The 27,052-nt window shown below is 41.4% G+C and overlaps 1 protein-coding gene across 5 annotated transcripts; it reads left to right on the forward strand.

Annotated features, from left to right (window-relative positions):
• The first annotated feature begins 1,047 nt into the window (after positions 1-1,047).
• On the forward strand, positions 1,048-26,581 carry LOC133387283 (CMP-N-acetylneuraminate-beta-galactosamide-alpha-2,3-sialyltransferase 2-like). Of its 5 annotated transcripts, none has more exons than XM_061631762.1 (8): positions 1,048-1,389; positions 1,717-1,794; positions 9,651-10,199; positions 16,804-16,994; positions 17,752-17,931; positions 18,727-18,772; positions 21,174-21,238; positions 25,926-26,581. In XM_061631762.1, the coding sequence occupies exons 3-8, from the start codon at positions 9,939-9,941 to the stop codon at positions 26,041-26,043; spliced, it is 861 nt and encodes a 286-aa protein (XP_061487746.1). In that variant the 5' UTR covers positions 1,048-1,389; positions 1,717-1,794; positions 9,651-9,938; the 3' UTR covers positions 26,044-26,581. The 5 variants fall into 5 exon arrangements, with proteins under 5 accessions (XP_061487746.1, XP_061487743.1, XP_061487744.1 ...); XM_061631759.1 differs by having other exon boundaries at positions 1,061-1,389; positions 21,174-21,293; XM_061631761.1 differs by lacking the exon at positions 1,048-1,389 and adding an exon at positions 2,386-2,445 and having other exon boundaries at positions 1,708-1,794; positions 21,174-21,293.
• The last annotated feature ends 471 nt before the right edge of the window (positions 26,582-27,052 follow it).

The following is a 27,052-nucleotide window of genomic DNA, read 5'->3' on the forward strand; positions in this document are numbered from 1 at the left end:
CAATTCTTCATTAATATTCTGAGTACAATGAAGGGCGATTCAAAGAGAAAGAACAATTCAGTTTGCCCACAGTGTGTGATCTCAAATACTTGAGAAAGGTAAGCAGGTGACAGCACTAGCAAACCATCTTTCAGCAGCTCTAACTAGGACTCTCAGTGTTGGGTCCGTGTTACTATTCAGTGCAATGAATGTCATCTGACATAGTACATGTGTCTGTGTGAATGTATCCTGGTCCCTTAATTTTCAGGAGTAATTCAGTTCCGACTGCTTCCCAGGCTACTCTAAAATGTCAAATTATACCCCTGGACAATGCTGTTTTTACACCACACAGAAGGGAAAGGCCCCCTTCAGCTTGTCATGTGTTCTGTGAACACACATGAATGTTGCTAATGCAGAAAAGACCCTTTTAAATCAAATGTACACTCTAGCAGTTTGTAAACTGAAAATATGTAGCTACATGTAAAGAATAATAAGTATTGGGTCTTGCTCTAACTCTCTTTGCAACATGTAATCTCATAAGTGTTATTTTTTAAATAGAAGTTGTTCGATGGTATACCTTAAATGTAACATTTTATATTTTTCTGAGGGCCAAACGTGCATGGAAATAATGGCATTCAATGCTTGTCCTACTCAGAGTAGACCCATTAAAGTTAATGATTTCCTGCCTCCTTTGAATCACCTATTGTGGTAGCTACCTAGGGACAAGCAGGATTCCCCCCCCATAACTCTTCCTCCTGATATTTTCCTCAGAATTTGAGGGCTTTTGCACAAAGCTGTCCTACACGGGGGTACAGCAGTCACTGGTTTGTGTGGGTGTGTTATTAGCAGGGGAGAGTTGGGGGACTAGGGGGCCTGCCTCCTACTGTTCTTCCTCCCCCCTAAATTTTATAGAAATAATTAAAGTTATTAATTTTTTCCCCTCCCTGCACTACTTTTTTTGGTGCACCCCCTTCCCCCGAACTTCTGCTTACGAAACACTATAAAGTCTGTTGAGGTGTCCTTGAACAACACTGTCTGGCTGACTTGTTGAGGCATATCTGCAGAATTTTTATCTCAGTTATGTTAAAACCTTTGTTGGATTAACAACAAAGGAGGAAAAGAGCCAATTCGATTTAAGTAGAAAGTGGATTTGCATTTAATGTGCAGCCATTGCTGTTTTGAAAATGCAGAGGATTAGCGTGGGTGGGGTCTGATAATTATCGGGATCTCAGCCACGTGGGGAGGGAGGGGAATTTCCTGCAGACCTTCTGAGGGCCAAACATCAGTCGTCCCCAACTCAGCTGTGAGGGTCCGAAGCACAACAGCCTCGTTTGTCAAGCAAGTCAGGTTTGAAGCAACTTTCCTCACCGCGGCGATTGCTGTTTGGGGCAGCAGGGTGCTGCTGCACCGGTGAGTCCACAGTTTCATTTGGCCTCAACCAGAGATGCTTGACGTTGCAGCACTGGTGTTAGTATGGTGCCCCCTACCCTAGGGTGGAGACAGTTTCCAAGGGAAAGGGGTGGGAAGGAATGGAAGGAGCAGCTTCCTCATTTTTCCTTTTCTTCCTCAACGTGTGTGCGCGCGCGTGTTTGCTGAGAGAGAGCGAAGGAATTAAAGAGACGCACTCCTTACTCCCTGCCAGGTAGGCAGCCCTCCCATCTCTCCACCCCTGCATGTTCCTATTAATACCCTCTTAATATGTCTTTGTTTTTCGGGTACCGGGTTCGTCTTGGACAGCTGCTTGCAGCCAAAAGCTCTGCTTCTTTACTCGCAGAAGTAAATCCCTCTGAGTTCAGTGGGCCGTACTCCTCTCAGGTAAGTGTGCAGACTCGGTTAAAGCCTTAACAGTGCCTTTCCCTTCACTTCCACGAACGTCTTTTCCCCACCTCCTTTGTCTCCTTCCCTTTCCTCTTTTTAATCTGTTTTTCTTGTTGCTCACAAACTTGTCTTCATTCACTTCCTGCTTGTCTTAAATGTTTTTTTCATAGCTTTCCCCCCTCCCTTCATTACAGCCAAATCCTAGGCATTTTTATTCGAAATAATATCTTGCTGAGTTCCATAGGACTCCTAGGAAAATGTGCCTAGGATTGTGAAGTCATGAGATCAGTGCTCCTAAACATGTGCAGAGTGCCTTTCCTTCCATGCTACATAACTGCATTTCAATCCAACTTATCTAAAGCCATGCTCACTACCATTGAACCAGAAAACCTATACTTGTTTACGGATGTTTGTAATTCATAAAATATTATCCCATTCCACAACAAAATGTGGCTTTCCACAAGTAAATGTCGTTAGCTATAGAACAACAGAAGCAAATCCCACTTTAATCCTGAGAGTAAAATGTGAAACTGTGTACATGGCCCCTTTTTTATTTTTGCCATTTTTTTTTCTTTTGCAACGTATCAGCAGTTGTAAAGAATGGAAGTAAAGAAGCAATTGTCAAGTATGAAATTAAAGGGCAGGAAGGTAATGGAAATGTCTTTTTGGCTTTATGTGTTTTGCTTCTTTCTAATCGCACATGTTGCCTGCTTACACATCATACATTTAAAGGACATTCCCCCTTCCAAGAATCCTGGGTACTGCAGTTCATCTGTTACAGAATTACAATTCCCAGCACCCGTAATAAATTACAGTTGCAAGATTTGGGACAGGGAGGGGCCTGCTTTAAATGTATGGTGTGTATTATTTATTTATTTATTATTTGATTTATATCCCGCCCTTCCTACCAGCAGGAGCCCAGGATGGCGGAAACAGCATGGATTGGTATGCAACCAAATGCAGTGGGATTTACTTCTGAGTAACTATGCACACAATCAGCTTATACCATGTGGATTGTGTCCAACCAAGTTATACTCGGAGTAGACCCATTGAAAATAATGGCCCAAAGTATTTATTTATTTTATTGAATTTACATCCCACCTTTTCTCCAAGGAGCTCAAGGTACCGTACATGGTTCTCCCCTCCTCATTTAATCCCCACAACAACCCTGTGAAGTAGATTAGGCTGAGAGGAAGTGACTGGCCCAAGGTCACCCAGTGAGCTTCATGGCTGAGTGGGGATTGGAACCCTGGTCTCCCAGGTCCTAGTCCAACAGTCTAATCGCTACACCATACTGACTCTCTAAATTAGCCATGTCCATTAATGTCAATGGATGTGCTCTGAGTAGAACTAACATTGGATACAATGTTAGCCTGTTTTGTGATATTTTGTGGTGTTATTTATTGATACTGTTGTAGTTTTTATTATTATTATTATGTTCTGAATTGTTTTTATTATATTGTTTTGTTCTTGCTATGGAAGCTGCTTTGAGGTCACCTGGTGATGAAAAGCAGCATACAAATATACTGAATAAATAAATAATACACTCCCATGGAATGCATTGTGCTTCTTTCTCTGAAGATAGTGGGTACATTATCTGCTTCACATTGGAGTAACATTACCACCTAAATCCTCCCCACTACCACTACCACCATTAAGACCTGAGTCTAAAATTATCTAACAATACAACTAGGTATTTGCTTTGGGAGGCATTTTGTTAACTTTCTTTCCTCATGATAAATACACATGTGGTTTGGAACACTTTGAAGGAGTGGTTCTAGATGACTTTCCTGCAATTCTACTTAATTTGTGGAAGTAGATCCTGAAAGAAGAACATGTCACACTGGTAAGGTTTTGTGTTAGAATGCTGCACGTATGCTGGCACAAGCCTGCCTCTTCACCTTCTTCCAGTGTGGTGTTTCCCTAACACAACAGCACAGGTTCTAGCCTGCATCATGCGAAGGGAGGCAAGCAAACCAACCCCATCTTCTTGTTAAGTTCACTGCTGCCACCAAGTGGGTATCTGTAGTTTTCTCTGTCTCCATTAACTGTCTGGACTTCAGCTGGCACGTCCTGCTTCCCAATACTGGGTAGTGTGGGATGGCAATTAGGTGTGAGGTGAATTAGAACGCCTCAGACCAAGTTTTTCCAAAACAAATGATGCTTTTGCTTACAGATTTAGTAAGGAAACAAGTTAAATAGTTTTTGAGAAAATGATTTTTTGGGGGGGGGACTCCTAATCTTATGACTAGTTACCCAAAACAGCACAAAAATTAAACTAAATTAAATGCATCCAGCTACACTCATTCTAGATTGCTTTCCCAGCCAGGCCAATACTTATAATGTGCATCCCTGAATTCAGCTTCTGGGTCCCTTTGTGGTCTCTTCTCCAGGCTCCTCCTTGTTGTGGTGCCCAGCTATGCTTTCTAACCCTATCCAGTGTTGCAGGTCTCTGAAAGTGTTCCCTTTGTGTCTGCTGCAGTACTTTTAAGTTTCTGACTAACTACCCTATTATCTAGTTTGACTTGCATACAATATTTTCAGTCCCCCCCTTTTAAATAGGCCCTTTGCTATGGGCCCGAGTTGGCATGATGCTCCTTAACCCCCGCCCCGCCCCACCCCACCCCACCCCACCTGAAGCAGCTGGCACAGGCTTAAACAGGCCCGGCAGTTCCACAGGGGTTGACACCCCCACCTTCATCTTGGGTGATGGTAGGTATACATGTGCTAGTGCGCTGATGTGGCGACACAGGAGGTGGAGCTGCCAGTCCTGTTTAAGCCCACACCAGCTGCTTTGGGGGGGTGCTACCGGGGGGGTGGTGGAGCACCTGCTCTGTGTCAGTGTCAGCCAGACTGTAAATCACACCTGCAACACAAATGCTGCTGTGGATCACAGACCAGGAGCTCCATCCTCTCAGCCCCAGCCTAAGGAAGGCCCCCTCTGGATCTCAGGAGCCCTCAGGCTGGTGCCCAACCCAGCCACCTACTGGTGCTGGGCCTGCAGGTGTGGAGAACCTTTGACCCTCCAGATGTTGCTGAACTACAACTCCTATTATCCCTAGCCATTGGCCATGTTGACTGAGGCTCATAGGAGTTGTGGTTCAGCAACATCTGGAAGGCTAAAGATTCCCCACATTTGAACTAGACAGGAGAGTAGAGTCTTAGTTAAGCTCCTATTTCCATTTACTTGCCAGGTAGGATGAACTTTTTGACCCTCCTTGAACAAATCCCAGAACAAAATATCCCCTTGTACTTTTACTAACCTTCTTGTTAACTTTTGATTCTCTTACGCATGAACATTTTAAAAGCAAAAAGCAACCATTTTATAATCTGTTTTCCAACCAAAAACCCAAAACAAAACTTAACATATCCACTACTGCTCTTTACAGGTTTCATGCTTCCTTGTCTCGGGGCTGTTGTTTGAGTCAGCTCATTTTTGTCTGTGGATACACCAGTGTACCTTTGTACACCCAAATATATCCTTGCTGGAGTGCAAAAGGAGAGAATCTCAATCTTAGTGGTATTTGAAATTAGTTAGGACTGTACAATATCAGGAAAACCCAAAAAACATTAAAAATAATGAAAGGAAAGAGAAAAATAAGTTAAGTGATGGGGATGGATGAATAGATGGACATGCTATCTTATTCATTAGTAGGATGTTGCAGAATGTACAAAGCAAATTATGGAAATGTCAGTATGTGTTCAATGAGGTACTAGCTTGCTTACTAAAAGCTTAGATACTGAATGGGTGCAGATAGTGCAAGCTTGGATGCAGACAGTGCAGTGCAGTTAGGGACAAACTGCACCAGAAGCAGGTCGCCCGGGGCTAGCTTCTTGGCAGTGGCATTGTTGCGGCTTACCAGAAGATAGAGAGGGAAGCAGCAGGGATGTTGGGGCTGAGCAGGTGCACCAGTGGAGCCAGTCTAGAGATTCTGCAGTACACCTGCGTAGCACTGACCTCTCTGCCACCTTTCTCCTCCCAGTAAGCAGCAGCAACACCACTGTAGGGAGGCTAGTTCTGCCCCACCGCATGAGCTGCTCCTGAATTGCTGACAACATATCTGAAGTAGAAGCCTGGGCTCAACAGCTTCTTTCTTTTTTTTTTTTTTTTTCCAATAATTTTTATTCAGATTTTCATAAAACATACAAGACAAAATCATAAAACATTCAAAGACAAAAAACAAAATCAAAAATAGTTAAACAAAAAGAAAAAAAGAAAAGAAGAAAAAAAAAAAAACAAAAATAAAAAATAAAGAGTAAAATATTGACTTCCCATTTGTCAAAGATCAAATCAGTTATAAGTCTATAATATATAGCAATCCTGTCTCTTAAGTCATATTATAAAATCACTTTCCTCCAGTAGTTATCTTACTTAATCATCAAATCTCATAAACATTACTTTATTCTTTCCACAAAAAGTCAAAGAGAGGTTTCAATTCTTTAAGAAATATATCTATCAATTTTTTTTTCCAGATAAGCATATCGATTAATCCATCTCATTACTAATTATGATAATCTTATTGTCATAACCATAGTCAAAATAAACATTTCAATTAATCCATCACATCAGAATCTGTTAGGTTCAGTAATTTCAGTAGCCATTGTTCTATTATCTCTATTAGTTCCATTTTCCATCTTCCATCTTCAGTAGTCTTGTTAAGTCCAGTAATTTCAATATCCAATCTTCCATTATCAGTATTCCATAATAATCTTGCTGTCAAAGCCATAGTCATATAATAAGAGTCTGATGGGAATTACCTCTATCCCAAATATTTTCTTGCCATCCATTCTGAATAAGTTGCTGAAATACTGCTGTAAAATCATATCTCTGTTCTTTTTTTCAAAATACACTGGGTCATCTCTTAAAAGTTTTTCCATTGTCACATGGCTGCAGTTAATTCCATAGATTTTCTCTATATTGGGCTCCATCACATCATTCCAGTCCAGAAGATAATCCATGCCATTGATAACTTTATCTCTAGAATCTTCATTAATTTCTTCAGAGATAACATTAAGTTCCAAACAATAGATTTTATTTCTAAAGTCCATAGACTCCAAATCTTGTTCCTGTTCCACGTTTGTTCCAATCTCCGGGATCTCCTCTCTCACAGGGACCCCTATTCCAGTCTCCAGGGTCTCCTCTCTCACAGGGACCCCTATTCCAATCTCCGGGGTCTCCTCTCTCACAGGGACCCCTTCCAGGGTCACCTCTCTCACAGGGACCCTTATATCTTTAATCTCCTGCTTCATTTTACTCAATTCAATTTTCGTTATCTCAATCTCATTCATTATTCTCTGAAACATAGTTATTTCCAGATTCTCAGCCACTTTCTTAATTGCCATTTTAAAAGAAAAATATAGGAAAACCACTTCTTATTTCAGCAACAATTGGGTTAATACTCCAAACTTGGTGACATCACAGTATAAACAGAGCAGACAGCCTTATCTCTCCAATAGTTAAGTAAACAAAATGCAGTTCCCAGGATCGAAGCAATTAATGGCAATCGTCAAGAAACAGATTCGTCAAAATAAAATAGACCAAAAAGAGAGTAGTCTCAAAACAGTATAATATTTTTCAAAATAAAAATCTGGAATAGAAATCCCTCTTCTGTGTGTATCTTTAGAATGCAAATCCAGGACAGCTTTTTGCAACAAAAACAGAGATAAGCTATTAATTAGTGCGTAGCAGAGAGAAGTTACGGCTCCCCAGTGAGATGTCAAAAACCGATCAATCTGGCAAATCTCTTTTAAACAGCAACAATTTAAGTCAAGTAAAAGAAAAATATAGAAAGAAGGGTGCTTGCCTGTTAGTGCGTTCTCTCTTAGAAGATAAGATGAACTTTCGCTTTAACAGATAGAGCTTGCTGTTGAAAATCCGTCCCACCTTCGTCGGCTGGACCTCGTCCCATAAATTAATGAGATCTGGTCGTCCCAACAAAAATAGGCTTTGAGGTTAATCTCTTCGTTTCTCCCTACCCGGGAGAAGTTTAATCAGTCAAAAAAAAAAGAAAAAACTGACTGATATATCTGAATAAGCTTCTTTTGAGGCAGGAGCCCGTCTCAAAAGCAGGCACAGGCTAAGTCACCCTTCCCGGAAGTGTCACTAATTATGATAATCTTATTGTCATAACCATAGTCAAAATAAACATTTCAATTAATCCATCACATCAGAATCTGTTAGGTTCAGTAATTTCAGTAGCCATTGTTCTATTATCTCTATTAGTTCCATTTTCCATCTTCCATCTTCAGTAGTCTTGTTAAGTCCAGTAATTTCAATATCCAATCTTCCATTATCAGTATTCCATAATAATCTTGCTGTCAAAGCCATAGTCATATAATAAGAGTCTGATGGGAATTACCTCTATCCCAAATATTTTCTTGCCATCCATTCTGAATAAGTTGCTGAAATACTGCTGTAAAATCATATCTCTGTTCTTTTTTTCAAAATACACTGGGTCATCTCTTAAAAGTTTTTCCATTGTCACATGGCTGCAGTTAATTCCATAGATTTTCTCTATATTGGGCTCCATCACATCATTCCAGTCCAGAAGATAATCCATGCCATTGATAACTTTATCTCTAGAATCTTCATTAATTTCTTCAGAGATAACATTAAGTTCCAAACAATAGATTTTATTTCTAAAGTCCATAGACTCCAAATCTTGTTCCTGTTCCACGTTTGTTCCAATCTCCGGGATCTCCTCTCTCACAGGGACCCCTATTCCAGTCTCCAGGGTCTCCTCTCTCACAGGGACCCCTATTCCAATCTCCGGGGTCTCCTCTCTCACAGGGACCCCTTCCAGGGTCACCTCTCTCACAGGGACCCTTATATCTTTAATCTCCTGCTTCATTTTACTCAATTCAATTTTCGTTATCTCAATCTCATTCATTATTCTCTGAAACATAGTTATTTCCAGATTCTCAGCCACTTTCTTAATTGCCATTTTAAAAGAAAAATATAGGAAAACCACTTCTTATTTCAGCAACAATTGGGTTAATACTCCAAACTTGGTGACATCACAGTATAAACAGAGCAGACAGCCTTATCTCTCCAATAGTTAAGTAAACAAAATGCAGTTCCCAGGATCGAAGCAATTAATGGCAATCGTCAAGAAACAGATTCGTCAAAATAAAATAGACCAAAAAGAGAGTAGTCTCAAAACAGTATAATATTTTTCAAAATAAAAATCTGGAATAGAAATCCCTCTTCTGTGTGTATCTTTAGAATGCAAATCCAGGACAGCTTTTTGCAACAAAAACAGAGATAAGCTATTAATTAGTGCGTAGCAGAGAGAAGTTACGGCTCCCCAGTGAGATGTCAAAAACCGATCAATCTGGCAAATCTCTTTTAAACAGCAACAATTTAAGTCAAGTAAAAGAAAAATATAGAAAGAAGGGTGCTTGCCTGTTAGTGCGTTCTCTCTTAGAAGATAAGATGAACTTTCGCTTTAACAGATAGAGCTTGCTGTTGAAAATCCGTCCCACCTTCGTCGGCTGGACCTCGTCCCATAAATTAATGAGATCTGGTCGTCCCAACAAAAATAGGCTTTGAGGTTAATCTCTTCGTTTCTCCCTACCCGGGAGAAGTTTAATCAGTCAAAAAAAAAAGAAAAAACTGACTGATATATCTGAATAAGCTTCTTTTGAGGCAGGAGCCCGTCTCAAAAGCAGGCACAGGCTAAGTCACCCTTCCCGGAAGTCCGGCTCAACAGCTTCTTTCTTGATATTCCCCTTGGAAAAATGTGTCATTGGATTTCATAATCTACAGAATGATGTCTGGCAAATGATAATTCCATCACACCATGGGCATTTCCATACTGACACTGCATCACACTTTTTCCTCTGTGCTTCAGCATTCTAGTGACATGAGGCCTTAAATGACGTTCACACATGCAGAACATTGGTTGGCAGAATTAATGGCACCTGGCCTTTTCTGGTTTTTGAGCTGCTAAGCTGTGCAATTTTCAACTTTCGTGGAGCAGCATCTACTGAAGAAGTTACTCATTCAGCATATGTGAACAGAAAACTCACAGAGCAAAAGGTTTGACATGGGCAATAAAGTTAAACCACACTTCATGATGCTTTTGGCTCCTAGAAGAGTTTTTGACTATGATATCCAAAGTAAACTGATGGAGTGAAGGATGCTGTTCAGGAAAAAGCTGTGGGGCATCCTGGTCCTGTGCCTTGTGTTTCTGCTGTGGAAAATTTACAAGTCTGCCACATACAATCTTAGAGAATGGCCCCTCACAGAGTCCCTCTGGGAGGGAAAGATCTGCAGCCGCAACAGGTGCATTGAGCATAGTGATTTGGACTGGTTTTGTGATCACTTTGATGCCTCAATAAACTGCCTGCTGACTCCTGAAAATCCAGAGGTCCCCTCAGAGGTTCTACAATGGTGGTTGGTGAGTGTTGCAATGCATTAGTGACAAGAATACAAAAAGGTTTCTCCCTGTTGTGTTCATTTAGGGAAAAGAAACTGAGGATATATATATTGTTACACTCTCCCCACTTCTTTGAGTGGTTGTGCATTATGGGGGCACAGTGAATACCTGAGTTTGGTTTTCTTTGGAACAGTGTTTTGTAATATTTGAGTTCATTTGCAAATATACAGGTTGAGCCTAAGTGGAGGCAAAGCTTAGAACACTGCTCTTCAACCTTAGGTCCCCAGAAGTTGTTGAACTGCAACTCCCATCATCCCTGAACAGCATAGTCAATGGTCAGGGATGAAGGGATTTGTATTTGATCAACATCTGGGGACCCAAGGTTAAAGAACACTCACTTAGAACTCCAACAGAAAGCTGAATTTGGTGCCCCAGAACATATTTCCAAGTAGCCCGCCCAAAAAGGCACCTTTCAGAGGTTGTTCTCTTTCTGCCTCAGTTCAAATTTTTTTTATTATATCATCCTTACTTGGGGTGGAGGAAGAAAGGCATGCCCCATTTTAGAACCTTGCAGATATTTCTTAGCCATTCAGAAAGCTAGGTGCTTGCAGAATTTAGGGTGACTATATGCCATCTGGACCTTTGCCGTTCTTGGGTGATTAAAACCTCCACCTTGTACCTAATGGATTTTAGGTAACATCTGTCTAACTTATGGTTGCTTACACCCCTTTTTGACAAAGGTGATTGGGAGGGTTGTGGCAGTACAAGTGCAAGCATTTTTGGAGCATGCTGATTAACTAGATCCATTTCAGTCTGGAATCCAGCCTGGCTTTGCTACTGAATCAGCCTTGGTCAGCCTGATGGAAAACCTTTATCAAGAGAAGGATAGGGGAAGTGCAACGCTCTTACTTGATTTCTCAGCAGCTTTTAATATAATTCACTATGGTATCCTTCTGAACTGGCTCTGTGAGATGGGTGCTATTCTACAGTGATCCTGTTCCTACCTGCAGGGTCAGAGTAATGCTAGAAGACTGCCTATCAGCACCTCTGGAAACTATGCTATGGGGTCCCACAGGGCACCATCTTGCATCTCATGCTGTTTAACATCTGTATGAAGCAACTGAGTCTGGTCATTAGGTGATTTAGAGCAAAGCGTTATCAGTATGCTGATGACACTGAGCTCTGTTTTTCTGTGACATCAGAGTCAAATGTGATTGTGCACTCCCAGAACCAGTGTTTGGATGCAGTGCTGGGCTGGATGACATCCAATAAACTCAGGCTGAATCCTGGCAAGATGGAGGTTTTGTGGGCAAATGGTTCTATTGGCCAAGATATAGGTCTGTTAGCGGTTCTAGATGAGGTTGCACTCCCTCTGAAGGAACAAGCATGTAGTCTGAAAGTACTCCTTGATACATCATTGTCAATAGACACTCAAGGAGTGCTTTTCATAGAATCATAGAATAGTAGATTTGGAAGGGGCCTGTAAGGCCATCGAGTCCAACCCCCTGCTCAATGCAGGAATCAAACTTAAAGCATACTCAACAGGTGGCTGTCCAGCTGCCTCTTGAATGCCTCCAGTGTTGGACAGCCCACCACCTCCCCAGGTAATTTGTTCTATTGTCATATGGCTCTTAACAGTTAGGAAGTTTTTCTTGATGTTCAGTTGAAATCTGGCTTTCTGTAAATTGAGCCCATTATTCCATGTCTTGCACTGGATGATTGAGAAGAGATCCTGGCCCTCCCCTGTATGACAACCTTTAATGTACTTGAAGAGTGCTGTTATATCTCCCCTCAGTCTTCTCTTCTCAAAGCTAAACATGCCCAGTACTTTCAGTTTCTCCTCATAGGGGTTTGTTTCCAGTCCCCTGATCATCCTTGTTGCCCTCCTCTGAAACTGTTCCAGTTTATCTGCATCCTTCTTAAAGTGTAGTGTCCAGAACTGGATGCAGTACTCAAGATGAGACCTAACCATTGCCAAATAGAGGGGAACTGGTACTTGATGTGGTTTGGAAACTATAGTTCTGTTAATGCAGTCTAAAATAGCATTTGCCTTTTTTGTAGCCACATCACACTGTTGGGTCATATTCAGCTTATGATCAACAATTCCAAGATCCTTCTCACATGTAGTATTGCTAAGCCAAGTTTCCCCCATCTTATAACTGTGCACTTGATTTCTTTTTCCTAGGTGTAGAACTTTGCACTTATCCCTGTTAAATTTCATTCTGCTGTTTTCAGCCCAATTTCATTCTGTTTTCAGCCTATCGAGATCATGTTGAAATTTGTTTTTGTCCTCCAGGGTATTAGCTATCCGTCCCAACTTTGTATCATCTGCAAATTTGATAAGGATTCCCTACACCTCCTCAGCCAAGTCATTAATAAAAATGTTGAAAAGCACTGGTCCCAGGACTGAGCCCTGTGGTACCCTGCTCCCCCCAGTTTGAGAAGGAACCACTGATAAGCACTCTTCAAGTATGATTCTGTAGCCAACTGTGGATCCACCTGATAGTTGTTCTATCCAGCCCACATTTAGCTAGCTTGCGAATCAGAATATCAATGGGGCATTTTGTCAAAAGCTTGCTGAAGCTGAGATATATTATGTCCACAGCATTTTCAGGGAGGTTGCCCTATTAAAAATGAGATTAGTCTGACAATTTGTTCTTGATAAATCCATGTTGGCTTCTAGTAATCACTGCTTGTTTTCTGTGAAAGCAGAGCATTGTTTTCAAGGTGCTTACAGATTGATCACTTTATAATCTTCTCCAGAATTTTCCCAGGGATTAATGTCAGGCTGACTGGTCTGTAGTTCCTCCTTTTTGCCCTTTTTGAAGATAGGGTCAACATTAGCCCTCCTTCAGTCATCTGGCACTGCACCCATCCTCCACGATCTTGCAGCCAGTTCCTTCAATACTCTAGGATGCAGTTCATTGCGCCCTGGAGATTTGAACTCATTCAAAGCGATTAGGAAATCCTTGACCATTTGTCTATCAATGTCAAGCCGCAATCCTGCCCCTTCATCTTCACATTTGCTAGGAGGGTTGCAGACCCTCTTCTGGGAGAAGACTGAGCCAAGGCAGGAATTGAGCATTTCCATCTTTTCTTTGTCATCTGTTATCATTTTGCCATCCTCGCTGAGTAGCTGTACCACCATTTCTTTTATCTGTCTTTTACTATGGACGTACCTGAAGAAAGCTTTTTGGTTGCTTTTGGCATTTCTCACTATCTTCAGCTCATTCTCAGCTTTAGCCTTTTTGATGCTGTTCCTACAATTCCATGCTACCTGTCTGTACTTTTCCTTTGAGACCTGGCCTTCCTTCTACTTCCCATATGTCCTTTTTTTGCTTCCATTAATGTGGAAACTGTTTGCATTGTGCCTTTAGAGTTGCCTTTTTTAGAAACTCTCACCCATCTTGGCCTACTTTTCTCATTAGGGTCACTTGCCATGGAACTTTACTTCACATTGTTCTAAGTTTATTAAAATTGGCTTTCCTGAAGTCCAGGGTATGCGTATGGCTACCCTCAGCTTTTGCTTCCTTTAAAATCAAGAACTCAAGTATAACATGGTCATTTCCCCCCAGAGTTCCTGTAACTGCCACGTATCCACTAAGTCATCTTTATTGGTTAAAATCAAGGCAAGGAGTGCTGATCCTCTAGTTTCTTCCACCCCTTGTAGAAGAAAGTTATCTCCAACATGTCAGGAATTTCTTGGAGGGGCCATGTTTGACAGAATTTGTCTGCCAACAGATATCGAGGTAATTGAAGTCGAGTTTCCCCTCCTGTATCAAGAATTCAAGTTCGTCCTGTTGGTTTGCTATACACTGGGCATTAGTATACAGACATCAAAGACATCATGTCATTTACGGTCTGACTTCCCTCCTATATTTTTATGAAGACTATTATTGGGTCCCATTAGAGTTGTTCTCTCAGTTCCTGTACATAAGCCTTCATCAATCATTACCTCCAAGTTTATGCCTCTCTCTTCTGTAGGATTCAGTTTAAAGCCCTCCTGATGAAGTTCTCCATGCTGTGGCCAAACACATTCTTCCCAGTCCTTGTGAGGTGCAGCCCATCACTTGCCAGCAATTCCAGAAAGCATAACCCATGGTCCCAGAATCCATATCTCTTGCGTCGGCACTGCCTTCGTAGCCAATCATTCACCTGGAATATTTTTCTTTCTCTTTCTACTTCTCTTCTAAGAAAAGTCCTTGAGTTTCCTTTCCAGAGCTTTAAAGTTTGCAATGACTTCTTCATAGCTCCACTTGGCAGTATCGTTCATTCCCGTATGGATGAGAAGGGATATGTCACTGAGCTTTATGAGCGATGGCAATCCTTGCTTCACATCTCTAATCCATCCTCCAGGGAGACAGCATACCTGCCGAGTCCATGGGTCTTCTTGGCATACTTGGTTTTCAATCCCACACAGTAGGGAGTCCCCCCTCCCCCCTTCTCTTCTTGTTGTGGGGCATAGTTTCATTGCCACTGCTTGACTGAACTCCAGCCTCTCACTCTCTGTTGTGTGGGGTTGTCCTTCCTCAGCAGGCTGTCCTCTAGCCTCATCCTCATGTGTCTGAAATCAGTTCCATAGTTCCACTGGTGCAGTGTTTTCTAGCTCTTCTGCTCCTGTCACCCTTTTTCATGGTGTTTCTTCTACTTCGATGTTCCTCTCCTCAACCTCTTCTGCTTCAACATGCTGCTGTTTTTCCATCTCCTGTACTTCTTTTTGGTGCTGTTGTTCCAGTGCTCTGTCTAAGAATTATTCATCTTCTGTTATACTCTTGAGTGTGGCCACCTGCTGCTCCAAGCCTCTCACTTATTCTTCCAACAACTTCCATCAGCTTGCACTTGTTGCACGTGTACACCATGTTGTTCTCAGGCAAGAAAACAAGCATTGCACACACCTTGCAGGTCACCACCATTGCTGTGTCCTTTCTGTCCATAACCACTATTACCTTTTGTTTCTTTTTTTCTCCTACTTGTGCTTTGTCCTATCCTCCTTGAAGGTTAATAGGAGAGTCTCATTGGTATGTGGTTCATACTACAAGAGATTTTTTGTTTGTTAGGGACCTCCCCCTTGACCTCAGCTGCCAAACTCCTGTTCGTTTCCCCTGTTCTCTTGCTCTGAGACCTGGGTCATTTGTATGTCCTCTAGACCAGCTGCGACAGCTCCCTCTGCTCTGTTAGGAGTCAGAAAACAGAATGAAACTCCCAGCACACACAGCTGCTGCGAGTTGCACTTACCAGTTTTTGTGCACCAGCTACAGCTGTTCCTGGACAGGGACAGCTTGTCTATGGTATTGGTAATCTTACAATTGGATTATTGCAATGTGCTGTATGCAGGGCTATCCTTACATTTAGTCCAGAAGGTGCCACTAGTGCAGAATGCAGTGTGTGGCTTGTGATGGGACAGCAGTCCATCAACAAATACCACTAGTGCTAAAGGAACTAGACCAGCTGCCAATTTGATACTGGGCCAGCTTTAAGGTTTTATTGTTAGGTTGCATACATACCATATACTTAAAGAACATGGCTTCTCCTAAAGAATCCTGGGAACTGTTGATTACCCTTCACAGAACTACAAATCCTAACACCCTTAACAAAATAGTTTCCAGGATTCTTTGGGGAGGGGGGCATGCTTTAAATATATTGTGTGTACACAGCCCCTGTGTATAAATCCCTGAACAACTTGGGACCAGCATGTCTGAGAGATTGCCTTATTCCATATATACCTGCCCATTCACTGCGGTATCTATGGGGACTCTCTTTGGGGTGCCAAAGGTTGTTTCATAGTGCCTAGGTTTTTCAGTGCAGTGGCACCTGCCTTGTGAAACATGCTGCCTGTTGAAACTAGACAGGTGCCAACATTATACAAGTTTTGTCAGATTCTAAAAGCTGTTCTATCTCTACAGGCTTTTCCAGAAGGATGAGTTGACTCACGAGCAGTATCTCATTTCTTTTGGAAATCTATTTTTGTTTGTACTTTTATTGTTGTACACTGCTGTGATATTTACTAATGTATAGTGCTGTATACAGTTTCCAAATAAACAAAGTGTCTGGCCAGTGGCCATTTAGCCAGTGCCATCTCCCTAACAAAAGGAAGACCTGTCCAGCAGCACTGACCACTTCAAGCAGTCCTTCCATTAACTCTCTTTTGTCCAGCCTCTCTATCACCCTGCTCCCATATCACAACTAGGCAATGAGAAAAGTGTTGTGGCTGTAGTACCAGGAAAGCTACTGTGTAGGAGAATATGCATAATGAGAAAGTGCTGGAAGGTCAGTTAGTAACTGCTTTACCCAAAGAGGGTGCCTGTGTTTTCTTAGTTGTATGGCAAGGAAAAGCCCCACAGCAGCAACTTCTTCCATATCTGTCATGAAAAAACAGTAATACCACCTGAACAATGTTTTCCTGTTTGCTAGCATAGGATCTACCCTTGTATGAGGCATTCTAGCCAAATATACCTGCCTTTGTTATGATGTACTCTGTAGCCCTGTTCAAAATGGTTTGCAGTCAGTCAGTTGTGCCAACAAAGGTGTATCTTGTGTTCTTTGTATAAGCAGGCTGTTATTGTTGTTATTATTTTTCATAACATTACAAAAATTTAAAATGACAAAAAACACTTTGTCCCATTAGAAGCTGCAAGGATATCAGGATGAGAGCCAACTCCAGGAGATCATAAAGCACCTGTTTGTTATCCTTCACTCTCCTCCTGTTGGAGTCCACCATATTGCCCAGTGTGGAACATGTGCTGTGGTGGGGAATTCAGGGAGGTTGAGGGGCTCTAAATATGGAGAAAAGATTGATGCTCACCATTTTGTGCTGAGGTAAGTGGAGCACAGCGTACATGCCCTGTATTGGGCTTCATAGATTAGCATAGTCATTGTTGAAAAATCTTTTGGTGTGGCTGCTATAATGTATTGTATCATTATGGCTAATGAGAAAGCATTCCTTTGCTAGGGAAATTGTTTGTTAAAAGGCCAGAATGATTGGTTGATTGACAATTGTTGGGGAATGGTCTCTTGATACTTAAGAGCGTGCTCTCTCATGGTTATTGTCTTCGAAACATTGAATATCTCTCATATATATTAATCACTGATTTATACTCGGTCTATGTTTTTATCAACAATTATCCAATAGATCATCATTTAGAGCCTTCAAAGTGGATTATGTATTATACCATAAAATAAGTCCCCCAAGATCAGGTCCTTGCACCAAGGTGATTACAGTCGAAGGAGAGGAACAACAAAGAGAATGAGGCAAAGGGAGAAGCAAGAGTAATAGGGGCTATATGTGACAAAAGTAGTAACAAATACTGTAATGTATGAGAATAGCTGTTGGGAATTATGATCCCAACTCCAGATTTGCACAATTGTAACAATCCTGAAATGTGGCTTATTTTTGAAAATTAAATCTGGTAATCCACAGTCTTGAAGAATGGCATTAGATTGATGTCACTAAGCCTCAAGCTGTGACTTATAACAGAAGCAAGCCTAGCAAGTGTCAGATCCAGAGTTCGACTGGCCACTTGTTTCTGGATATTTTGTAGAGAAGCATCTGATTAGCTTTCCTGTGTTTTCTGAGGATGAACACGGCACAGACGGCAGGCTTTGAGGAAGACGTTGGTACAAGAACTACTCACCATTTCATGTACCCAGAGAGTGCTGTGAACCTCCATCCTCGTGTCCATCTTGTGCTGGTCCCCTTCAAACCTATGGATCTGAAATGGCTAGCTAGTGCCTTTTCCTCAGGAGATGTTCAGCAGTGAGTACTTTGTCTAACTTGAGTACAAAAAGCTAGGCAGTAATAGAATGGAACAGAACTCAAGTATCCATTTATAGGGTAGCTTCCCTTGGACAATGGATCCACACTATGCATGGATACTGTTCTGGTTGCCGATCCTCAAAAAGAATAGCATAGCGCAGGGAAAAGTGCAGAAAAGATAAACCAGAATGATCAAGGGCCTGCAACAACTCCAAGAGGAAAGGTTATAATGTTTGAGGCTTGGTAAACTAAAAAGGGGAGACATGAGGTGTATAAAACTAAGCATGGTGTGATGAAAGTGGATAGAGGGAAGGTTTTCTGTCTTCTTGCTTGTGGGCTTTCCATGGTTGGCCACTATGACAACAGAATGCTGGACTAGATAAAATGTTGGTCTTGATGCGGATTTCATTCCCCACTCTTCTAAGAGCCAACGTCCTTAAGAAGTGATGATTACTAGCATGACAAGAGACAGATTTGTTTCTGAGTGACTGAATTAAGTCAGCAGGAAAGCCTTTTAGTGACCTCAAGGATCTTAATCTAGAGTACAAATTTGTTCACTATGGGCTTCAGCCTGGGCTGGAAATGCATTCCCTTGATCTTGGTCAAGGTATTTGGAAATACACCTGTAATCAATCGCTGTCAATCGCGCTTGACTGCTTCCTTTCTAGGAATGGGTTTTATGTATACTTATTAGGGGAGGAGGGACAAATAGGGTAGAATGCTAGAAAGTTTGACTGTGCTGCAGGATAAAATCATAAAATGGTGAATGCTATGATTCTCCCATTTCTTTCATAGTACATACAAAAGAGTTAAACAATTCATTGAAGCAGACAAAAGCAAGGTAAGATGTGAATGCAGGCAGCAATACATTGCTTCATATAGTCTTTGTTGATCATTGTTGGACCATAAATTTGAGGACCAATATGTGCAGGGTTGTTTTTGTTTGTTCTTATGTGTTGTTTTACACAAATTGTCTGGAGACAATACTATTCAGGACCCTAGCATGGGTGTAGGGGCACTTTAACCACCAGCCCACCCCTATGGTCCTGATCCAGTCCTTCCCCTCCAAATTTCATAGGAAAAAAGATACAATTGAAGTGAATGGGAGGCTTCCCACCCCTACAAAGTGCAGAGACCCTTTGATCTGAATTAATGGGGATGGGTAAAGGGCTGAAGCCTCTTTCAGCCCATGCTAGGATCCTGATCCAGATCAGGGACTCTGCACTGGTGATTTGTGTTACCTCCACCCAGACCTTCTGCACTTAAAGACACAGCTAAAAAGCTCGTATTGTTGGAATATGTGGTTCAACTCCAACTTGTGGGTTGAGGCTCCATGGGGTTAAAAAGGGTAGCAAGAGAGGAAACCTCCTGATTGCTAGGCTAATACCTATCCTGTGATCTTCTGCTGTCTCTCCCTTCCTGCTAGACTGATATGCATAGGATGTTGACCACATCTCCTTCCTTCTTTCTCTTGAGAGGGAGAGCAGACATATTCTCTTTGTCTCTCCCTCTCCCCCAAGCATGAGGGCAAACACTAGTAGTGTTTGCATCTCCAACTTAGCTAGTTAGCTAGATGTAGAACTCTTTCCGATCAAGTATGTACTTCCAGAATAAAGTAATTTCTTATTTTAAAGGTTAAAGTCTTTGTCTGACTGATTTGCAGGAAAGGTGGAATCTTTAGCAAAGATTCAAACACATAAAGGCTCACTCAGTCTCTCCATTCCCAATTTTGCCACTCTACGACACGTATAACTTATTGCTTGGCAATTAGATAATGGGCCAGTTTATAGAGGCAGGGCAAGGATTATGAAACAGAAGGACGTGCTTTTGATGTTTTTGTTAACATAACAGCTTCATGCATTTTACATTCCAAAAGAATAGCTTTTTTTTTTTACTTTTTCAAGTTACTCATCAGGATTTGGAGTCTAATGAAAATGTCTATTGGAAAATTACTTCTGGTAGTCGTATCCTTCCTTGAAGGAACTCAAGATAGGGTACAAGGTTCTCTCCCTCCCCATTTTATCCTAACACCAGCCCTGTGAAGTGGGGTGACTGGCCCAAGGTAATGCAGAGAGATTCATGGCTGGGTGAAGATTTGAACCCTGGTCTCCAAGGTCCAAGTCCAACACTCTGCACAATCTATAGCACAAGTTCAATAGTAAAAAAAACTAATACAAATTAGGCTTAGGGTGCTCGTGACTGGAGTGCCTAGCCTCTAAACATGCAAGGGCTTTTGTGATTGCTAATGGACCATAGGTTTGCTGCCACAGACTAACACAATTTATAAGATTTATGGACTACAGCCACTTCAACAGATATTTGAAGAGTTACTCTGTTTACAATTCATTTATATGGGAAGGGAATTTGTAAACAGAGTAACTCTTCAAATATCTGATGAAGTTGTCTGTAGTCCACAAAAACCTATGTGTAATAAATCTGTTAGTTGGCTGTAAAAGTGCCAGAACATTCTTTAAAAATCAAAGATGGTTGGTGTATAAGAAAACTCTAAAATCCACAGGTGGGCAAAACCTTTATTGGGACCAACCAAAAGCTTTTGCGTTCTTCAGAATTCTTCATCGGGCAAGATGTTACACAAAGCAGGGGATTAGGGGGACAATGAAAAATACAAAGCAAAACACAACAATTAGGCTGATGGCATAATCCATCAAGATGGAGACTCAGGATGAATAAGACCCCCCCCCAAGCGCTACAGATACTGGGTTTACATACCTAGGATTTTGGAATAAATAAGGAATGACTGCTCTTAATCTCTGACAAGTCTCTAGCTTGTAACCCAGATCTGTCCCAAATCTTAAACAAAATGCACAGATCTCTGGGGTAGGCAGAAAGCAGAAGTAAAGAGAAAGATGGCAGTCATTAATTTGGGAAAGCCAGGAATTAATTGTGCAAGGTGTACTAGGTAATATTCTGCTTTTGCCTAGTTTTAAGGAATTTTTTATTAAACATAATTATTTTGTACTTTATGTTAATTGATATTTCTTTTGATTGTAAATTTGTTAAGAGATTTTATGTTAAGTGGTATAAAATTGTTATAAGGACCAACGCTGTTATAAGGACCAATGTCTTTGCTGTTGGTGTGTTGAAGAGGGTGGGATGAGTGTTAGCATCACACAGTATCTCTTTCTCATTAGCTCTCTGCTTTTGGCAGGTGGAACAATTTGATATGGAGGCTATGACAATATGTGAAAACCTCTCCCTTAAAATGTTTTTCTTCTCCTCAGGTCTTAATACTGAACCCTTCCTTCCTGAAATATATTTGGGATAAATGGATGAAGCATCATGGAAGGTATCCATCCACCGGATTCACTGCTCTGATATTTGCCCTCCATACATGTAAACAGGTATATACAGTTATATCCAGATGCCTACAGAGGCATGATGCTATTGAGATGGATTGCATCTGAGTGTCAGGCTACCTATTTCTTGGCCCCCTCCTTTGGGTTGTTTTTACAAAGCAGCTGGTTTGGTGATAGAGTGGTAAACTGGAAATCCAGAAAGCACACAAGCAGAATCCCTCAAAAAACAAGATAATCCCCCCACCCTTTGAAACCTGAAAGCTTGACAGAGCTGATTGCATAGGGCCAGGACTGAAACAGTGCTGGACATGTTATAATTTTTTGCACCTTGATGATCAAGTCATAACGCACAATTGATTCAAATTCACTATACAGGAACAAGCAGGTCCTGAAAATAAACTGAATATGCTACAAGCTGGCAGCCTGACTTTCCAATATTACTGTAATGCCTGTGGCATGTTGTTGTTATGTGCCTCCAAGTCGACTACGACTTTTGGCGACCCTATGAATCAGCAACCTCCAAGAGCATCTGTCATGAACCACCCTGTTCAGATCTTTTAAGTTCAGGTCTGTGGCTTCCTTTATGGAATCAATCCATCTCTTGTTTTGCCTTCCTCTTTTTCTACTCCCTTGTTTTCCCCAGCATTATTATCTTTTCTAATGAATCATGTCTTCTCATGATGTGTCCAAAGTATGATAACCTCAGTTTCATCATTTTAGCTTCTAGTGATAGCTCTGGTTTAATTGGTTCTAACACCCAATTATTTGTCTTTTTCGCAGTCCATGGTATCCGCAAAGCTCTTCTCCAACACCACGTTTCAAATGAGTTGATTTTTCTCTTACCCGCTTTTTTCACTGTCCAACTTTCACATCCATACATAGAGATCAGGAATACCATGGTCTGAATGATCCTGAGGAGCTTTTCTAGTTCTCTCACAGCTGCCCTCCCCAGTCCTAGCCTTCTTCTGATTTCTTGACTATTGTCTCCCTTTTGGTTAATGACTGTGCCCAGGTATTGATAATCCTTGACAAGTTCAATGTCCTCATTGTCAACTGTAAAGTTACATAAATCTTCTGTTGTCATTACTTTAGTCTTTTTGATGTTCAGCTGTAGTCCTGCTTTTGTGCTTTCCTCTTTCACTTTCATCAGCATACGTTTCAAATCATTACTGGTTTCTGCTAGTAGTATGGTATCGTCTGCATATCTTAAATTACTGATATTTCTCCTTCCAATTTTCACACCTCCTTCATCTTGGTCCAATCCTGCTTTCCGTATGATATGTTCTGTGCATAGGTTAAACAAATAGGGTGATAAAATACAACCCTGTCTCACACCTTTTCCGATGGGGAACCAATCGGTTTCTCCATATTCTGTCCTTACAGTAGCCTCTTGTCCAGAGTATAGGTTGCGCATCAGGACAATCAGATGCTGTGGCACCCCCATTTCTTTTAAAGCATTCCATAGTTTTTCATGATCTACACAGTCAAAGGCTTTGCTGTAATCTATAAAGCATAGGGTGATTTTCATCTGAAATTCCTTGGTCCGTTCCATTATCCAATGTATGTTTGCGATATGATCTCTGGTGCCTCTTCCCTTTCTAAATCTAGCTTGGATGTCTGGCATTTCTTGTTCCATATAGGGTAAGCGCCTTTGTTGTAGAATCTTGAGCATTATTTTACTTGCATGGGATATTAAGGAAATAGTTCGATAATTACTGCATTCCCTAGGATCCTCTTTCTCTGGAATTGGGATGTATATGGAACGCTTCCAGTCTGTGGGGCATTGTTTAGTTTTCCATATTTCTTGACAGATTTTTGTCAAACTTTGGACAGATTCAGTCTCAGTAGCTTGTAGCAACTCTATTGGTATGCCATCTATTCCTGGTGATTTGTTTCTTCCAAGTATGTTAAGAGCAGCTTTCACCTCACATTCTAAAATTTCTGGTTCTTCATCATACGGTTCCTCCATGAATGAATCTGTCATCCTGGCATCCCTTCTATAGAGTTCTTCAGTGTATTGCTTCCATCTTCCTTTTATTTCATCTCGGTCAGTCAGTGTGTTGCCCTGTTGGTTATTCAACATCCCTACTCGTGGTTTAAATTTCCCTTTCATTTCTCTAATCTTTTGGAATAGGGCTCTTGTTCTACCCTTTTTGTTGTCCTCTTCTATTTCTATACAGTAACTATAGTAATAGTTCTCTTTGTCCTTACATACTAGTCGCTGCATTCTTGCATTTAGGGTTCTGACCATGTTTCTATCTCCTTTTGCTTTTGCTTTCCTTCTCTCTTTAACCATTTTAAGAGTTTCTTCAGTCAACCACTGAGGTCTTTCTCTCTTTTTAACTAGAGGCATTGTCTTTTTGCATTCTTCCCTGATAACATCTCTGACTTCATTCCATAGTTCTTCTGGTTCTCTGTCAACTAAGTTTAAAGCCTCAAACCTGTTCCTTCTTTGATCTTTATATGCTTTGGGATGTTATTTAAATTGTATTTTGGCATTATGATTGCTTTGTTGTTCTTCTTTAGCTTTACCCTGATTTTCAATATGACCAGTTTATGATCTGTACTGCAGTCTGCTCCAGGTCTTGTTTTTGCAGAAAGTATGGAACTTCTCCATCTTCTGCTACCAATTATATAATCAATTTGATTCCTATATTGACCATTTGGTGATGTCCACGTGTACAGTCGTCTTTTTGGTTACTCAAAAATTGTGCTCGCAAGAAACAAATGATTGGCTTCACAGAATTCAATAAGTCTTTCTCCTGCTTCATTTCTGCCTGCTAGGCCCCATTTCCCCACAATTCCTCTGTGTCCCCTACTTTTGCATTCCTATCCCCCATGATTACCAGCACATCTTGTTTTGGTGTGTGATCTATTTCTTCCTGTACTTCTGTGTAAAATCTCTCCAATTCCTCTTCTTCTGCGTTTGCCGTTGGAGCATAGACTTGGATGATGGTTATGTTGATAGGTTTCTGGTTTAATCTCATTGATATAACTCACAGACCTTGCTTTGTAGCCCTAATTGCTCTTGCTACATCACTTCTCACTATGCAAGCCACTCCATTTCTTCTTAATTTCTCATTTCCTGCATAAAATATTTTGTAGTTGCCTGATTGAAAATGTCCCATTCCTGTCCATTTTAGTTCGCTCACACCAAGTATTGTAATGTTGATGTGTTCCATTTCTTGCTTGACAATTTCTGACTTTCCCTGGTTCATGCTTCTTACATTCCATGTTCCTATTGTGTGCATCGTACAACTCCGGACTCCCCTTTCGCATCTGTGCGTATCAGCCTCTGGGCTTCCTTTCGGCTTTGACCCAGCTGCGTCATTAGTCACAGCGCTACTCGTACTTGTCCTTTGTTCTTCCCCAGTAGCTCGGTGCGTGCCTTCTGACCTGGGGGTCTCATCTTCCAGCACCTTCTCATGTTGCATTTTGGATACTCTGTTCATAGGGTTTTTGTGGTAAGAGGTATTTAGAGGTGGTTTACCATTGCCTTCCTCTGAGTTTGGATGCATCTTAGTCTGGTGTTTCAGCTTTGACCATTCTGCCTTGGGTGCCCCTGCTAGGAGTCTAGCCTCTTGGTCTAGACTCCTGACGGCATTGGTCTCAGCTTCTTCAACACTCTGAAACCCCCTCACCACGTTAAGGAGTGCATCATAGAGGGGGGCCTATGGCATAAGCCAGACTTTTCTAAAGGAAGAAAATAGTCTCTGCTAACAAGAAACAAACCCACCAAAATTCCATATAGCCCAAATTGAGCTAACACTGACACTGGTCAAAAGGATACATATTAAGCACCTGTTTCAGTCAATTCCACTCCAAATGTGAAACATATCCCGCTGTATTACAAGATTTTTGCAAAAATTAACCTCTCCTTTTGATGATGATGATGATCATCATCAACAACAATTAGTACCTACCCTTCACCCAAAGGTCTTGGGGGGTAGGTTACCACAATTTTAAAATATGACATTAAAAACTATTTTAAAACAATACCAAAATAGGGTGAGTCCTAAAAGTACATGTCTCAGGGATCAAAGGCAAGGGTAAAAAGGTGTGTCTTCAGCATTTGCCTAAAATTGTATGGGAAAGTTGCCAAATGCACCTCAATGGGGATGGAGTTCCACAATGTAGGGGTAGCCATCCCCCCAAAAAAACTGCCAAGGGTGGCAAAGCTACCAAAAGGGCCCCCCTCTGCTGATCTCAACACCCGAGAAGAAGGTGGTCTTTCAGATATTTGGAACCTAAGTCGTTTAGGGCTTTAAACACTAACATGAACTGGCCCCACAAAGAAACTGCCAACCAGTGCAGCTGTTTTAAAACAGGGCTTATATGATATCTAAAGAAAACCCCAGCCGGTAATCTGGCTGCTGCATTTTAGATCAGCTGAAATATCTGAGTCATCTTCAAGGGCAGCCTCCTTGAAGGGGGCATCTGCTTCCACAAGATATGGTAGTAACCATGAGGGAGGGCAAGGCTATCAATAGCTACAAGTCATGATGGCTATATGCTGCATGAGCAGCATCATGCCCCTGAATACCAGTCACTGGGGAACAACAGTGGGCGAGGTCTATTTTGCTCACATCCCACTTATGGACTTCTGAGAAACAGAATGCTGGACTAGATAGCAGCTTCCTTACATTATTATTTTTTCCATAATGCTTTGTGTGGCAGGTCTCTGCATTTGGTTTTGGTGCAGACAGCAATGGGAACTGGCACCACTACTGGGAAGAGAATCGTTATGCTGGAGCATTCCTCAAGACTGGTGTGCATGATGCTGTTTTTGAAGTAGCACTCCTTGAGAGACTAGCAACTGAAGGCAAAGTGTCTTTTTATAAATAGCATATGTTCTTCAGTTTAAAGAGACCCAAACTAGGGTTTTAATTAGGTTTTAATGAGCTTCTACACAAGACCTAGGGGCCCCCATTTAGACCGCCACTGCTCTTAATTCTTCTTCTTTGATGGTCTTCTGAGCAGCAAGAGATGAAAAGCGAGGGTGGGTTGGGTAATTAAGGCACCACTTAGCTGCCCAATAGTACTGGATCTAGTGAAAGTATTTTGTTATAAACACCACATCTGAGTGGAACAGTACATATTGTAAGATATATATTTCAGATTACTACATTAGCAAGAATTTTAAGTTGAAATATGTTGATGTGTCTTTGAATTTGGATAATTCAATTTGCTAGATGATTTTGTGCTTTTCTTTTTTTCATTGAAATTTATGGACAATTTGTTTTCATAGAATAGTAGAGTTGGAAGGGCCCTATAAAGCCTTTGAGTCCAACCCCCTGCTTAATGTAGGAATCCACATTAAAGCATACCTGATAGACGGCTATCTACCTGCGTCTTGAATGCCTCTAGGGACATAGCCTGAAATAGGCTGCTAGGCCTATGTTTTTGCTAGAGCAGCCATTCTTTAATTGTGTTTGGGAAAAGGCAAAGAACGGAACACAAGGCCCTTCCTGTGAATGTACCTTCCAGCGGTTGTGCAGCAGGCATCCCTGTACAGGCACGGAAAAACCTGCTAGATTACTTAATTGCAAATTTCTCTCCATGTTGGACTTTGGAAAGCTCCTATGGTGGCCACCACTGGTGTGAATGAGGTACAGGAGCCACCACTTGGTCTGACAGGGCTCTATAGGCAAAGCTGACTGCTTTTGCTTGTTTCGTCCTCTTATGCTTGTCATTCCCCACATCTGGTCACGTCTTCTAAACTGGCACCAGGGGTAGGCCAAAGGAGGAGTGTTACAGATAAAAGGTGATTTTTTTCCCTTTCCTTTTTTTTTAAATGGGAAATG

This window comes from Rhineura floridana, chromosome 6, assembly GCF_030035675.1.
Source record: "Rhineura floridana isolate rRhiFlo1 chromosome 6, rRhiFlo1.hap2, whole genome shotgun sequence".
NCBI lineage: Eukaryota > Metazoa > Chordata > Lepidosauria > Squamata > Rhineuridae > Rhineura > Rhineura floridana.

Excerpts from the sequence above, each read along its gene's own strand:
- LOC133387283 (XM_061631759.1), top strand. The coding sequence starts at position 9,939 with ATGCTGTTCAGGAAAAAGCTGTGGGGCATCCTGGTCCTGTGCCTTGTG. Across the intron at positions 18,773-21,173 it reads TTGAAGCAGACAAAAGCAAG|GTCTTAATACTGAACCCTTC; the intron begins GTAAGATGTGAA and ends TCTTCTCCTCAG. Across the intron at positions 21,294-25,925 it reads CCCTCCATACATGTAAACAG|GTCTCTGCATTTGGTTTTGG; the intron begins GTATATACAGTT and ends TTTGTGTGGCAG.